The 14,367-nt window shown below is 34.8% G+C and overlaps 1 protein-coding gene across 11 annotated transcripts in view; it reads left to right on the top strand.

Annotated features, from left to right (window-relative positions):
- The window catches only part of LOC146490039 (uncharacterized), a 105,473-nt gene that overhangs the window by 41,163 nt on the left and 49,943 nt on the right, over positions 1-14,367 (top strand). For all 11 annotated transcript variants that reach the window (XM_085123978.1, XM_085123773.1, XM_085123700.1 and 8 more), the window contains exons 21-25: positions 4,840-4,953; positions 6,479-6,592; positions 8,318-8,431; positions 10,104-10,217; positions 11,453-11,566. In XM_085123978.1, coding sequence (XP_084980104.1) covers positions 4,840-4,953; positions 6,479-6,592; positions 8,318-8,431; positions 10,104-10,217; positions 11,453-11,566 — 570 coding nt within the window. The remainder of the gene's footprint in view (positions 1-4,839; positions 4,954-6,478; positions 6,593-8,317; positions 8,432-10,103; positions 10,218-11,452; positions 11,567-14,367) is intronic.

Below are 14,367 nucleotides of genomic sequence, written 5' to 3'. Positions count from 1 at the left end.
CCTTTGTCGCTATTTTGACGCTTGAGAAGCTTCTGTTGTATCGAAGCATATAAATGAGGACCTGACTTGGTCAGACCATGTTGAATACCTCCGTAGCAAAGTTTGGCAAAGGTTGGGCTTACTACGCAGAATTAAGTGTTTCCTACCAAGAGATATCAGAGACCTTCTTGTCAAATGAACTATAATACCGTTGTTAGACTATGCAGATGTCACGTGGGGAGACAAAGCTAACCTGACTCTGATAGAGGAAGTCCAAGTGATGCAAAAGTTAGCTGCCAAAATTGTTTTCGATATGCCAAAGCATTCATCTGCTACCGAGGCGCTCGAGCAGCTTGGCTGGGATAACTTGAGGAAAAGAAGAAGATTTCATAGATTGATATTGTTTCTTAAGGTGTTAAACGGCTTGATTGACTGGAATTTCAAGTTTCATAGTTATAAAGACATCCAATATTACAATACTTGAAGAAGAAACAACATTTGCCACCCTCCAAGTTGCTCTTGGGGCCAATTCGATCGTCTCTCAAATTCACGTATCGTCATAAAAAATTAAAAAAAATTCTTAACTGGTTGCTGACACCAACAAAAATAAGGCTAGACATTATTATTATTATTATTATTATTATTATTATTATTATTATTATTATTATTATTATTATTATTATAAAATCTTTCTTACATATTCCAAGTTATTTACAGGTTAAAAGTTCTAATTTTAAAATATCTAACTCACGGAAAATTTGCTAAGAAAAGTTTGACGCGTTAAAAAACAATTAACAATAAAGCTTAAATTACGCCAGAAAATCAGCCAGCAAAAATTCAGAGTAAAAATCGCAAGACGCACGTGTTTGACTGAAAGTGGTTAACTTGTGACAGCATCTCGTTTCTTCCAAAATCAACGGACACACACTTGGCTTGCGTTTAAGCGGCAGTCATCAATAAAATCCCCTTGTGGAATTTTGTGGAAAGGTGTCCTGCAGTCTCTTATGCATGTGTGTACCGACCTTAAAATATCAAAAAAAAGCAATGTTCTAATCCAAGTAATTAGGAATGTGATAAGGTTCCTCATTTTTTTCTGAGAGCTTCTCGGCTAGGCATTTGAGAAAGCAATTGCAGTCGGCTCCCATCCCACCGTTGGATTGTGGATGTCGCTTTTCCCTGGTTACACTTGGAGTTAACATGCGTTACTCTGATATCGAAAAATACTGTCATTGTCATTATTATTATCATCATCATCATCATCATCATCATCATCATCATCATCATCATTATTATTATTATTATTATTATTATTATTATTATTATTATTATTGTTATTATTATTAAACCCATGTCAAACTGCAGCCTCGGAATATGAAGCTTCAACCTCAATAACTGAACCACTAGTCGAACAGATAGTGGCCCAGACGCATGAGCTCCCGGATGACCATACAATTAGAACATTGCAGCAACGTAACCGTAGAGATAGGGATGCGCGCCTTAGAGAAAACCTAGAGGAAGTAAAGAATGCTCTTCCTGAACAAACCAAAAGAGCTACCGACCTTTCTGCGGAGAAAGGGGCATCTAGCTGACTAACAGTCATTTATGTTATAAGCAACATCCCGTCTGCCTATGCGTGTGGAGATGTTTTTGATGTAGACTACGCCATGATATGCAGACGTGGAGGCTTCATTATTCAAAGACATAATAACCTGCGTGATCTGGAAGCCGAAATGCTTAAGATGGTGTGCAATGATGCCCAAATTGAACCGGTACTTCAGGAGATCAATGGAGAAGTGCTGACACCCGGTACAAACAGAGCAGCCCGACTCGACATTCACGCTCGTGGCTTCTGGGATCGGCAAGGCTCTGCCTTTTTTTGATGTAAGGGTTTGTTACCCGAATTCAGAGTCTTATCGAGGCCTCACCCCAAAACAAATCTACCGCCAGCATGAGAGTGAGAAGAAGAGAATGTACGCCAGCAGGGTGCTAGAAGTGTGACAAGGATTCTTCACGCTACTGGCATTTACTACCACCGGAGGAATGGCTGGTGAATGTACAGTAGACAGGCCGAACTTTTATCGACCAAGAAGGGAGAGAATTACGCTACTATAATGTCATGGATTCGCGCCAAAGTCTCATTCACCCTCCTGAGATCTGCGCTGCTATGCTTGAGAGGCTCACGTTGAACGCGAAGAACATCGCTAAAGATTGCAGATACCGACTTTGAAATCGATAAACAACCGGCTAGATTTTAGGATGAGAACGAATTTCTTAGGGTTTTTTTTCCTTTCTTTTCTTAATTTTAGTTGTTTTTAATGACCGATATAATCCGCTTATATTTTTAATAAGAGTTGTTTTTTCTTCATTAAGGACCGTATTTTAACTTCCGAATATATTTTCAGTGACGATGTGATCATATGATTTTTTATTACGAATGAGAATATTATTGTAACTTGATGAGATTTGTTGTAGTTTATTTTTTTCCTTTTTCTTCAAAAAAAAATTGTGCTTGAAAATAGTCTTCTTTTTAATCGACAAGAATGGTAAATAGGTTTTAATAGCTCTGTTTCTACTTTTAACTTGTAAATAACAATTTCCTTGGAATATTTTAATAAAGTGACTATTTATCAATAAGTATTTATTTATTATTATTATTATTATTATTATTATTACTATTATTGACTATAGTTGACATTACTTTACCGATGAAATTATTCGTGGTTATTGTTGCCGTTGTCGTCATCACAAAATCATTGTTACTATTTGTTAATGTAACGCTTTTCCTCAATACCGTTGCTGTTATTTATTTATTTATTTTTTTAATGCCTATGTAAACGCGAGAAAGCGTGTCTTATCAGATATCCAAAGACTGAGAAGAAGGTTGAAAAAACGAGGCGCAGCCGACTTCTTTTAAGGTGGCCGAATACAGTTTTTTAGTGTACAGGTGTTAGAAGACGTTATTTGGAAACTATCTATTTCTGAACGCCCAAAATTGGTATGGTGTAAGACTAACTAAGAAAGAATATATTTTCGTACGTCTTGTTGAGCTAAGTACCGTTTCCATGGCAACGCAGCAAACTATAAAACGTCCATAGATAGTAGGTTTCCTTTATTTTTAGAAAATGTACTCATTAGATTTTTTCCATTTTTTGTATCCAGGAGAACTCACAACACACTGACACAGTTGCGCTATTTTCATGTAATTTTAACAGAGAGAACCCCTGTAAATATTGATTTTGCTTTTTAATGTATTGTGAAGATACCCTCTGTTAGATTTAGGTTTCTCTTTGTAGGCGAGTTACGCTTTTAGGAAACTTTTTTCATGCCAAATTTCACAAAATTCTAATGAGCGGTTCCTTAGAAAACAGTTCATTTCCACGAAAACAACCAGTCGCAATTTTTTGGTCAAATGCGCATGCGTGGCTTTAATTGGGTTTCATGGCCAAGATGAAAAGCATGCTAAAGGTCTTGGTGAATGGCTTTTTTGCTCGGAAAGAAAGGAAAAAGAGTCCGGAAACGAGAAACTTAGTTATTTAGGATCAAAACTTAACCTTATTATCAATTTCATGTGAAATTGAGGGATCACTTTATCGACCGCCGTATTTGCGTACCACAACCCTAGCGCGCGCTTAATAGCATCACTAGCAGAATCTGTTAAGCGCGCGCAAACTGTGTTCGGTCACCTTAAGCGACCTCGAAGTGTTTGGATATCTAATGACACACATTTTGGATTGTTTGATATGGCTTCTCAAATGATCAATAATTCTTGGAGAAATCCATGGCTAAAGTTGGCAAAACCTTATGGGCCTTGTATCATCAGGTCTTTTTAATTTCCTTTCATTCCACAATTTAACAGCTCTAGCCGTGTCCTTGACCAAGTACTTCTATGATGGTTTGTACCACACAGAAAACATGGACTTCTATTCTTTAATTTCAAGGTTTAAGCAGGCTTTTAAGATTTGGGCACTTTGAAGTGACAAAAAAAGTGCTCGAGGAGTTCATGGAAATTGATGCCTGAAATTATTATTATTATTATTATTATTATTATTATTATTATTATTATTATTATTATTATTATTATTATTATTATTATTATTATATTAATTCTGGGTGCTCCTTTGCCAAAACACAGTAATACTGACAAATTCTATTTTTGTGGTGTGACAACCCCCTCAATGTGGTAAAAATACCTAGTGTAGGTGCACATAAGGTATTTGAAAGTAATTCACATTGTGAGACCACAAAGATAAAAACAATGAAAAAAATATCGCTCTGAAGTAAGACGACTGTTATGAATGCAATAACATCTATGAAAAAAATCATTTCCATAGCTGGGATTCAATAGAAACTAAATGAATCTTCTTACGTTAAGAGTGAATTGGAACCAGGCCAATTAAGTCACATTTGTCAAAGAAAAGTAAAAAGTGCTGTTGTTGTTTTGTTTTCGATTTCTCTAAAACACAAAAAGAAATTACAACATCCATTAAATAACAAGATAAAGTCGAATTAAACACTGTTTAGCTTTGTTTTAATGATGAATGAGCGCGCGCGATTTAGCAGAATGTATCAAACTTATTGAAATGTATTTTATTTTGTCTGATAGATCGATCAGTTGGGTATGCTAAAAAAATGAGACATCTCGCTCTCGGTTTCTGTCGCCTTTGATAGTTGGTTCGGGGCGACTATCAGCCGATAGAAACCTACAGCTAGCCGTCTAATTTGTTAATCAAAATACAAAAAGAGAGTATTGTATTTGTTTTTTCAAATTCATTTTCTCTGATAAATTGTAACTATTTATTAATACAACGTTCTTCCTCATTACAGTTGCTGCTAGTTTCTAACATCTTTCTACTTTTTTAGATGTAAACGAGTGTTCTAACAATCCTTGTCAGAACGGAGGTGCCTGTGTCAATCTTGTTGGAAGTTATCGTTGTGATTGTACGTCGAAATACACGGGCGACAACTGTGAAAAAGGTAAGATCAACGACGATAATACAAACCGCACCAACCCACTGAAAAAAGAAAAACAGGAAGTTGACTTGACTTTACCGATGAAATTTTTTGTGGTTATTGTTGTCGTTATCGTCATCACAAAATCATTGTTACTATTTGTTAATGTAACGTTTTTCTTCAATACAGTTGCTGTTATTTATTTATTTTATTTTTTTTAATGCCTATGTAAACGCGAGAAAGCGTGTTTTATCAGATATCCAATAACTGAGAAGAAGGTTGAAAACAAGAGGCGTAGCCGAGTTCTTTTAAGCGACTTCGAAGTGTTTGGATATCTGATGACACACACCTTGAATTGTTTGATATGGCGTCTCAAATGATCAATAATTCTTGGAGAAATCCAAGGCTAAAGTTTGCAAAACCTTTTGGGCCTTGTATCATCAGGTCTTTTTAATTCCCTTTCATTCCACAATTTAACAGCTCTAGCCGTGTCCTTGAACAAGTACTTCTATGATGGTTTGTACCACACAGAAAATACGGACTTCTATTCTTTAATTTCAAGGTTTAAGCAGGCTTTTAAAATTTGGGCACTTTGAAGTGACAAAAATGGTGCTCGAGGGATTCATGGAAATTGATGCCTGAAATTATTATTATTATTATTATTATTATTATTATTATTACTATTATTATTATTATTATTATCATTATTATTATTTCTATTATTATTATTATTATTATCATTATTATTATTATTATTATTGTTATTATTATTATTATTATTATGATATTATTAATTCTGGATGCTCCTTTGCCAAAACACAGTAATACTGACAAATTCTATTTTTGTGGTGTGACAACCCCCTCAATGTGGTAAAAATACCTAGTGTAGGTGCACATAAGGTATCTGGAAGTAATTCACATTGTAAGACTACAAAGATAAAAACAGTGATAAAAATATCGCTCTGAAGTAAGACGACTGTTATGAATGCAATAACATCTATGAAAAAAATCATTTCCATAGCTGGGATTCAATAGAAACTAAAGGAATCTTCTTACGTTAAAAGTGAATTGGAACCAGGCCAATTAAGTCACATTTGTCAAAGAAAAATAAAAAGTGCTGTTGTTGTTTTGTTTTCGATTTCTCTAAAACACAAAAAGAAATTACAACATCCATTAAATAACAAGATAAAGTCGAATTAAACACTGTTTAGCTTTGTTTTAACGATGAATGAGCGCGCGCGATTTAGCAGAATGTATCAAACTTATTGAAATGTATTTATTTTGTCTGATAGATTGATCAGTTGGGTATGCTAAAAAAATGAGACATCTCGCTCTCGGTTTCTGTCGCCTTTGATAGTTGGTTCGGGGCGACTATTAGCCGATAGAAACCTAAAGCTAGCCCTCTAATTTGTTAATTAAAATACAAAAAGAGAGTATTGTATTTGTTTTTTCAAATTCATTTTCTCTGATAAATTGTAACTATTTATTAATACAACGTTCTTCCTCATTACAGTTGCTGCTAGTTTCTAACATCTTTCTACTTTTTTAGATGTAAACGAGTGTTCTAACAATCCTTGTCAGAACGGAGGTGCCTGTGTCAATCTTGTTGGAAGTTATCGTTGTGATTGTACGTCGAAATACACGGGCAACAATTGTGAAAATGGTGAGATCAACGAAGATAATACAAACCGCACCAACCCACTGAAAAAGAAAAACAGGAAGTTGACTTGACTTTACCGATGAAATTATTTGTGGTTATTGTTGTCGTTGTCGTCATCACAAAATCATGGTTTCTATTTGTTAATGTAACGTTTTTCCTTAATACAGTTGCTGTTATTTATTTATTATTTTTTTTAATGCCTATGTAAACGCGAGAAAGCGTGTTTTATCAGATATCCAAAGACTGAGAAGAAGGTTGAAAAAACGAGGCGTAGCCGAGTTCTTTTAAGCGACTTCGAAGTGTTTGGATATCTGATGACACACATTTTGGATTGTTTGATATGGCTTCTCAAATGATCAATAATTCTTGGAGAAATCCAAGGCTAAAGTTGGCGAAACCTTATGGTAATTAGGAAAACATATCCAAACCACAGTCACAGCAGTGATTTTCTTTGTTTTCTCTTGATAAATTATTAATGAGTTTGAGAACTACTTTTCAAAATACAAACGACTGTTCCAACAACACCTGCAAGAGCGGATTTGCCTGTGTCAATCTTGTGGGAGGCATGAGCTGAGGGGTACACCGGCAATAACTGTGAAACCAGTGTGCGCCTTGTATCATCAGGTCTTTTTAATTTCCTTTCATTCCACAATTTAACAGCTCTAGCCGTGTCCTTGAACAAGTACTTCTATGATGGTTTGTACCACACAGAAAATACGGACTTCTATTCTTTAATTTCAAGGTTTAAGCAGGCTTTTAAAATTTGGGCACTTTGAAGTGACAAAAATGGTGCTCGAGGGATTCATGGAAATTGATGCCTGAAATTATTATTATTATTATTATTATTATTATTATTATTATTATTATTATTACTATTATTATTATTATTATTGTTATTATTATTATTATTATTATTATTATTATTATTATTATTATTAATATTATTATTATTGTTATTATTATATTATTAATTCTGGATGCTCCTTTGCCAAAACACAGTAATACTGACAAATTCTATTTTTGTGGTGTGACAACCCCCTCAATGTGGTAAAAATACCTAGTGTAGGTGCACATAAGGTATTTGGAAGTAATTCACATTGTGAGACCACAAAGATAAAAACAATGATAAAAATATCGCTCTGAAGTATGACGACTGTTATGAATGCATTAACATCTATGAAAAAAATCATTTCCATAGCTGGGATTCAATAGAAACTAAATGAATCTTCTTACGTTAAGAGTGAATTGGAACCAGGCCAATTAAGTCACATTTGTCAAAGAAAAATAAAAAGTGCTGTTGTTGTTTTGTTTTCGATTTCTCTAAAACACAAAAAGAAATTACAACATCCATTAAATAACAAGATAAAGTCGAATTAAACACTGTTTAGCTTTGTTTTAACGATGAATGAGCGCGCGCGATTTAGCAGAATGTATCAAACTTATTGAAATGTATTTTTTTTTTGTCTGATAGATTGATCATTGGGGTATGCTAAAAAAATTAGACATCTCGCTCTCGGTTTCTGTCGCCTTTGATAGTTGGTTCGGGGCGACTATCAGCCGATAGAAATCTTCAGCTAGCCGTCTAATTTGTTAATCAAAATACAAAAAGAGAGTATTGTATTTGTTTTTTCAAATTCATTTTCTCTGATAAATTGTAACTATTTATTAATACAACGTTCTTCCTCATTACAGTTGCTGCTAGTTTCTAACATCTTTCTACTTTTTTAGATGTAAACGAGTGTTCTAACAATCCTTGTCAGAACGGAGGTGCCTGTGTCAATCTTGTTGGAAGTTATCGTTGTGATTGTACGTCGAAATACACGGGCAACAACTGTGAAAATGGTGAGATCAACGAAGATAATACAAACCGCACCAACCCACTGTGGTTATTGTTGTCGTTGTCGTCATCACAAAATCATTGTTACTATTTGTTAATGTAACGTTTTTCCTTAATACAATTGCTGTTATTTATTTATTTATTTTTTTTTTAATGCCTATGTAAACGCGAGAAAGCGCATTTTATCAGATATCCAAAGACTGAGAAGAAGGTTGAAAAAACGAGGCGTAGCCGAGTTCTTCGAAGTGTTTGGATATCTGATGACACACACTTTGGATTGTTTGATATGGCTTCTCAAATGATCAATAATTCTTGGAGAAATCCAAGGCTAAAGTTGGCGAAACCTTATGGTAATTAGGAAAACATATCCAAACCACAGTCACAGCAGTGATTTTCTTTGTTTTCTCTTGATAAATTATTAATGAGTTTGAGAACTACTTTTCAAAATACAAACGACTGTTCCAACAACACCTGCAAGAGCGGATTTGCCTGTGTCAATCTTGTGGGAGGCATGAGCTGAGGGGTACACCGGCAATAACTGTGAAACCAGTGTGCGCCTTGTATCATCAGGTCTTTTTAATTTCCTTTCATTCCACAATTTAACAGCTCTAGCCGTGTCCTTGAACAAGTACTTCTATGATGGTTTGTACCACACAGAAAATACGGACTTCTATTCTTTAATTTCAAGGTTTAAGCAGGCTTTTAAAATTTGGGCACTTTGAAGTGACAAAAATGGTGCTCGAGGGATTCATGGAAATTGATGCCTGAAATTATTATTATTATTATTATTATTATTATTATTATTATTATTATTATTATTATTATTATTATTATTACTATTATTATTATTATTATTGTTATTATTATTATTATTATTATTATTATTAATATTATTATTATTGTTATTATTATATTATTAATTCTGGATGCTCCTTTGCCAAAACACAGTAATACTGACAAATTCTATTTTTGTGGTGTGACAACCCCCTCAATGTGGTAAAAATACCTAGTGTAGATGCACATAAGGTATTTGGAAGTAATTCACATTGTGAGACCACAAAGATAAAAACAATGATAAAAATATCGCTCTGAAGTATGACGACTGTTATGAATGCAATAACATCTATGAAAAAAATCATTTCCATAGCTGGGATTCAATAGAAACTAAATGAATCTTCTTACGTTAAGAGTGAATTGGAACCAGGCCAATTAAGTCACATTTGTCAAAGAAAAATAAAAAGTGCTGTTGTTGTTTTGTTTTCGATTTCTCTAAAACACAAAAAGAAATTACAACATCCATTAAATAACAAGATAAAGTCGAATTAAACACTGTTTAGCTTTGTTTTAACGATGAATGAGCGCGCGCGATTTAGCAGAATGTATCAAACTTATTGAAATGTATTTTTTTTTTGTCTGATAGATTGATCATTGGGGTATGCTAAAAAAATTAGACATCTCGCTCTCGGTTTCTGTCGCCTTTGATAGTTGGTTCGGGGCGACTATCAGCCGATAGAAATCTTCAGCTAGCCGTCTAATTTGTTAATCAAAATACAAAAAGAGAGTATTGTATTTGTTTTTTCAAATTCATTTTCTCTGATAAATTGTAACTATTTATTAATACAACGTTCTTCCTCATTACAGTTGCTGCTAGTTTCTAACATCTTTCTACTTTTTTAGATGTAAACGAGTGTTCTAACAATCCTTGTCAGAACGGAGGTGCCTGTGTCAATCTTGTTGGAAGTTATCGTTGTGATTGTACGTCGAAATACACGGGCAACAACTGTGAAAATGGTGAGATCAACGAAGATAATACAAACCGCACCAACCCACTGTGGTTATTGTTGTCGTTGTCGTCATCACAAAATCATTGTTACTATTTGTTAATGTAACGTTTTTCCTTAATACAATTGCTGTTATTTATTTATTTATTTTTTTTTTAATGCCTATGTAAACGCGAGAAAGCGCATTTTATCAGATATCCAAAGACTGAGAAGAAGGTTGAAAAAACGAGGCGTAGCCGAGTTCTTTTAAGCGACTTCGAAGTGTTTGGATATCTGATGACACACACTTTGGATTGTTTGATATGGCTTCTCAAATGATCAATAATTCTTGGAGAAATCCAAGGCTAAAGTTGGCGAAACCTTATGGTAATTAGGAAAACATATCCAAACCAAAGTCACAGCAGTGATTTTCTTTGTTTTCTCTTGATAAATTATTAATGAGTTTAAGAACTACTTTTCAAAATACAAACGACTGTTCCAACAACACCTGCAAGAGCGGATTTGCCTGTGTCAATCTTGTGGGAGGCATGAGCTGAGGGGTACACTGGCAATAACTGTGAAACCGGTGTGCGCCTTGTATCATCAGGTCTTTTTAATTTCCTTTCATTCCACAATTTAACAGCTCTAGCCGTGTCCTTGAACAAGTACTTCAATGATGGTTTGTACCACACAGAAGACACGGACTTCTATTCTTTAATTTCAAGGTTTAAGCAGGCTTTTAAAATTTGGGCGCTTTGAAGTGACAAAAATGGTGCTGGTCTGGATTGGAACCAGGCCAATTAAGTCACATTTGTCAAAGAAAAGTAAAAAGTGCTGTTGTTGTTTTGTTTTCGATTTCTCTAAAACACAAAAAGAAATTACAACATCCATTAAATAACAAGATAAAGTCGAATTAAACACTGTTTAGCTTTGTTTTAACGATGAATGAGCGCGCGCGATTTAGCAGAATGTATCAAACTTATTGAAATGTATTTTATTTTGTCTGATAGATCGATCAGTTGGGTATGCTAAAAAAATTAGACATCTCGCTCTCGGTTTCTGTCGCCTTTGATAGTTGGTTCGGGGCGACTATCAGCCGATAGAGACCTACAGCTAGCCGTCTAATTTGTTAATTAAAATACAAAAAGAGAGTATTGTATTTTTTTTACAAATTCATTTTCTCTGATAAATTGTAACTATTTATTAATACAACGTTCTTCCTCATTACAGTTGCTGCTAGTTTCTAACATCTTTCTACTTTTTTAGATGTAAACGAGTGTTCTAACAATCCTTGTCAGAACGGAGGTGCCTGTGTCAATCTTGTTGGAAGTTATCGTTGTGATTGTACGTCGAAATACACGGGCAACAACTGTGAAAATGGTGAGATCAACGAAGATAATACAAACCGCACCAACCCACTGTGGTTATTGTTGTCGTTATCTTCATCACAAAATCATTGTTACTATTTGTTAATGTAACGTTTTTCCTTAATACAGTTGCTGTTATTTATTTAGTTATTTATTTATTTTTTTTAATGCCTATGTAAACGCAAGAAAGCGTGTTTTATCAGATATCCAAAGACTGAGAAGAAGGTTGAAAAAACGAGGCGTAGCCGAGTTCTTTTAAGCGACTTCGAAGTGTTTGGATATCTGATGACACACACTTTGGATTGTTTGATATGGCTTCTCAAATGATCAATAATTCTTGGAGAAATCCAAGGCTAAAGTTGGCGAAACCTTATGGTAATTAGGAAAACATATCCAAACCTCAGTCATAGCAGTGATTTTCTTTGTTTTCTCTTGATAAATTATTAATGAGTTTGAGAACTACTTTTCAAAATACAAACGACAGTTCCAACAATACCTACAAGAGCGGAGCTGCCTGTTTCAATCTTGCGGGAAGCACGAGGGGTACACTAGCAATAACTGTGAAACCGGTGTGCGCCTTGTATCATCAGGCCCTCTTTAATTTACTTGCATTCCACGATTTAACAGCTCTATCCGTGTACTTAGACAAGTACTTCTATGTTGGTTTGTACCACATAGAAAACACGGACTTTTATTCTTTAATTTCAAGGTTTAAGCAGGCTTTTGAAATTTGGCCACTTTTAAGTCTTAAAAATGGTGCTCGAGGGGTTTATGGAAAGTGATGCCTGTAACTCGAATAACGGAACAGTTAACGAGCTAATTGTGATATATTTGTCCATTAGTCCACCAAACTAATCATTGTCTTAGTATGAATTAATTTTGCCAACCCCCGTCCGTTGAAATTTTCTGAATTTTGCTTGGTGTTCTCTGAAAATGACTCTTAAAAAGTGTCCTCTTTGATGAACGAACTTTGCAAATGAACCAGTTTGTCAGAGCGCGCACGATTTAGCAGAATGTATCAAACTTATTGAAACATATTTTATTTTGTCTGATAGATTGATCAGTGGGGTTTCTTTTTTTTATAAGTAATATTTTAATTGAATTATTTGCATACAATGGTGATACAGCCAGCCACATAACTTACTTTACGGATACTTACACAACTAGAATACAAAGAATTTTTACCATTCTATACATTGTTTATCGACAGGGCTAGTATACATACAAGAGAGCGATATTATAACTAATAAGCAAGACAAATAAAAAATATGAAAAAGGAAAATAAAATAGGGGTGGCACATCCCTCGAGACGAACATATTTACTGCAGCTCATGCGCATAGTGTTGTCCATTTTGCTCTGAACTTTCTTAGTGTATTATTTTTAAAAGCAATAGCGCGTTCACAAAGGATCTTTTCATTAAGTAACAAGCTGAAGATTTCAAAACTAGGGTAGGCTTTGTTTAACCACAAAAGAAAGACGTGATATTTTGCAATGATGACATAATGATTAAGAGCTAGACAAGTATTTAATTCAGGCTTATAACCATATAGAATATCCGTAGAATTTAAGGTAACGTTTTCTGATCTCTTTTCATTCCAACAACTAATTACAATATGCCAAAAAATGTGAGTACTGGGGCATTCGTATAGAAGGTGAAATAAATTTTCATGGGGGTGGTTACAACGATCACAGCTCGGAGATGCTCTCAGCTTCATTTTGTAAAGTTTGCTATTGGTTGGTAGAATTTTATGTACCACCTTATATTGAAAACATCTAAGTTTGTTTTCCATTGTGACCTTGAAGGGCAACTCGTAAATATCCTTAACTGTGAGATTTTGTTCGGCTAGTATCCTTTCTACGTTCGGAGGTTTAAGCATTTTCAGCACAAAAATTTTGCGTGCAATTTTGGCGGTGACGTTTGAAGAAGCGAGGTTATGTTTATCACTGTTCTTGAGAGGTTCTGGATTAAGAATTGATTTTTTTTTCCATAGATTAGGGATCGCAGAGAGGAGACCATTATAAGTTAGACAGTCTACTGCTAAACCATATTTTCGTTGAAAATCGGATTTTGATAGAAAGTTTCCGCTTTCGTTTAGAAGATGGTAAATTTTAGTGACCCCTTATCCGTACCATGTGGCGTAAAACACAGGTTTCCCTTCTATTCTTATGAAACGGTTGTTCCAAATAGTTTCATGTTGATAATCCATAACCGTTGAAGGGTTCTTAGAGTGAAATTCTTGCCAAACAGTCAGTATATCTCTGTAAAACCTTGGCACGTGTGTGGTCAAACTTAAATCGTGTGTGTCGAAATTACATTCAAAGATAAATCGACCCCAATATTGAGAAATAACAGAGGAGAAGACGGAACACCATTTACTACCGCCAGCTTCATGTAAACGTTTGACCCAAACTACTTTAAGCGATTTTTCGAATATGGTAAAGTCAACCATATTGAGACCGCCTTTTACCTATGAGAGTTAAGTTCCTAGTTGTCCATAGATTTAAAACGTTCTTTAGCGTCACAAGCTTCTCTTCAAAATTTATTTTGTAACTAGTGGTGGAGTCATAGGCGAAGGCGACACCTAACGCAAATACATATTCTTCTGGCCATGCAATGTGGAATGGGGCGTGTTTGCCTAAGTTGTATTTTAGGCTTCCAAGCCACATTCCTTCCGTTTTCGAGAAATCATCGATCAGTGGGGTATGCTAAAAAAAATAAGACATCTCGCTCTCGGTTTCTGTTGCCTTTGATAGTTGGTTCGGGGCGACTATCAGCCGATAGAAACCTACAGCTAGCCGTCTAATTTGTTAAC

The sequence above is a fragment of the Pavona decussata genome, unplaced genomic scaffold (assembly GCF_977016875.1).
Source record: "Pavona decussata unplaced genomic scaffold, jaPavDecu1.1 SCAFFOLD_2, whole genome shotgun sequence".
NCBI classification, from domain to species: domain Eukaryota; kingdom Metazoa; phylum Cnidaria; class Anthozoa; order Scleractinia; family Agariciidae; genus Pavona; species Pavona decussata.
The sequence above is the reverse complement of the archived record's forward strand: the minus strand, read 5'-3'. Positions and strand labels throughout refer to the sequence as shown.